This window comes from Lycium ferocissimum, chromosome 1 (assembly GCF_029784015.1).
Source record: "Lycium ferocissimum isolate CSIRO_LF1 chromosome 1, AGI_CSIRO_Lferr_CH_V1, whole genome shotgun sequence".
Lineage (NCBI taxonomy): Eukaryota > Viridiplantae > Streptophyta > Magnoliopsida > Solanales > Solanaceae > Lycium > Lycium ferocissimum.
This window is the reverse complement of record NC_081342.1, coordinates 70998241-71000723: the sequence shown is the minus strand read 5'-3', so window position 1 is coordinate 71000723 and position 2483 is coordinate 70998241. Positions and strand designations below refer to the sequence as shown.

Sequence of the window (2483 nt, the reverse complement as noted above, 5' to 3'; positions counted from 1 at the left end):
TTCTACAACTAGAAAATACAATAGCATCCAAAATGTAGTCATTAAAGAGTCTTGTTTAGAGGGAAATTTTTCTCTCAATAGTTTTATGCTTTCTTTACATTAGTTTTTCATATGTAAATCAATTAATCAAATCATAGGAGAATATTATGTCTCTTTTAGTATATTTTTCTTTGTCGTATGATTTATCGTGTTCAAGATTTGCAACGATTAGCTTCCGCATGACGCCATGTTTTTTCGATCCCAACGCAACTCCCAAAGGTTACGAAATAACATTAAAATATGATATTCCAGATTTTATACTTGCCAAGGAAGCCTTTTACATGATTGCGATAGAGTGGCCCACAACCACGAAAAGCAGTCCAACATGGCACTCGACGCGACCATGAACAACTTCTTGCGCCTGCGAAGGTTCAACCCCAACCCTCCGCAAACACAACTCTAGTCCACTCGACCGTGATGGTCAAATGCTGCAACAGAAAGAAGAAGAAAAATTGGTGCAGCTCAAATGGGATTTTGGCATTTGAACCTCACCCGAACACTTTAGGTCCCATCCTAACAGACGTGTAAGTTCAAAATCATTGTACGAATCTCAAATCATGAATAAGTCCGTTTACTCAATATTTTGGCTTTGGTCAACTGTGTAAACTTTAATGTACTAGTTCGGGTTCAAGTGCTTCAAAACGCTGCTGAGCCCCTCAGGACCCGTGTCATTCATACCCGCAAGTCATAAATGACCAAGTATAGCTATGAGAAATCTTAACTAAGAAAAAGTGATTTTAAAACTCAAAACGATCAGTTTGATCGTTACACTTACTGTGCATGGCCCATGTTTAACACTGCCCAACAATTTAAATTGTTATGTGAAAGTACATAATTTTTAATCATTCTTATTTTAGTGTGGATCTTTTTTTTGTGTTCCAATCATTTATGTGGTACACTTTCCAGTTTTAATTGTCTCTAATTAGTAAATTACACAAGTTGAAGTCTTTTCTGAACGCAATATAATATCTTCAAACCTGTTAGGCAGTAACAGCAAGAAACTCCAAAATCCAGATTCAAAAATTCCATCAGTTTCTTCGATTCTCAAGCAAATGCATCGATTTGTACCTCATTCGTGAGCTTGAACTTAGATGTTTTATCTTGAATTCGAACCTATAATTGAAGTTCTCGTTTTTCTTTTCTTTTTTAGGCCATATTTTATTTTGATTTTATAGTTTCACTGAGAGCAAGCATAATAACAAAACGTAACTAGTTTAACCCCAAAATCACTATCTTGACAAAAGGCTGTTACTACTTGCAATTTTATCCGAGGCATCAACAACAATATTCATGTATAAATTTCAAGAAACCATAAAGAAATTAAACAAATATGTGTACTGTGTACATATTACTATTACAAAAAAAGAATACAAAAGACTTCCCAATGTTTCCTAATATTGTGTCTTCTTTTTATATTGATCAAAACAAAGCACGTCTTCGAAACATCCCTTGTGTTTCTTGTACCATCAACATTGGTTGATAATGGCAATTCAAATATTCCCTCTTAACAACACAACGACTCTCTTTCTCTCTTTTCCACACTAAATTAAACAAACTCTTGGCAATTTCAAACGAAACAAAAGCATCAATAGCACCATATTCAACTTGTTCATAACACAATTCCTCAGCATCCCATTTACTCAGTGTTACATTCAATGGCTTCTCCATTACTTTTCCAAGCACCTCTTTCGCCATTCTCTTCAATCCCATCTTCCCATATACTTCCTCTCCGTAAACCGAAAACGCCAATCGGTTCAAATCCACAGTATTCGCCACGAACAGCCTGTGATCGCGGAGTAGTTTCTTAGCGTCTTCCGTGATCCCAACCCCGACGAACTTGAAACTCGGGTCCCCGAGAAAGTCTATGAGGAATCCAGGAACCGCGTCTTTGTGGAGGAGTTGGAACAAGAGGCAACGACGACCTACACAGAGTTGGAGGAGAGCGACCGGGTGGTTTTCCTCAGGTTTGAAACAAGGGAGCCACTCGATATCGAGACCGATGAGTAGCTTGTGGAGTCTACGGCGATGAGTCTGCACGATTTATCTTTGCAAAATCCAATCGTTAACGACTGTGGAGTCTTTGGTGACGGTAACTTCAATTTCATCATCATAGAAAGAGACTTCGTAAATCTCAGCCATCGCTTGAAAATTTTGTGAATGTGATTTTGTGAAAGTGATTTGTGAAGTAATTCCGTAGACTAACGCCTATATATAATTGTTTAGGTTACGTATACCAAATAAGAGTTGGATTGGGATAAAGAAAGTTTCCTAAAATTATTCTTTTCCAGTTTAATTTCAGTTTAGTTTGCCCGAAATCCTAAATGTTCTTGGTTAAGTTTCCTAATTTATTTAAAGGGTTAATTATACATTTGTAATATAGTTTCCTAAATTGTTCTTTTACTGTTTAATTTCATTTTAGTTTAGCCGAATCCTAACTGGTTTTA

The 2483-nt window shown here is 36.5% G+C and overlaps 1 protein-coding gene across 1 annotated transcript; it reads right to left on the bottom strand.

Moving 5' to 3' along the window:
- Positions 1-1458: 1458 nt before the first annotated feature.
- On the bottom strand, positions 1459-2178 carry LOC132067261 (uncharacterized). The gene is made up of 2 exons (XM_059460436.1): positions 2161-2178; positions 1459-2070 (listed from the first exon to the last, which is right to left on the bottom strand). The coding sequence occupies exons 1-2, from the start codon at positions 2176-2178 to the stop codon at positions 1459-1461; spliced, it is 630 nt and encodes a 209-aa protein (XP_059316419.1).
- Positions 2179-2483: the final 305 nt, after the last annotated feature.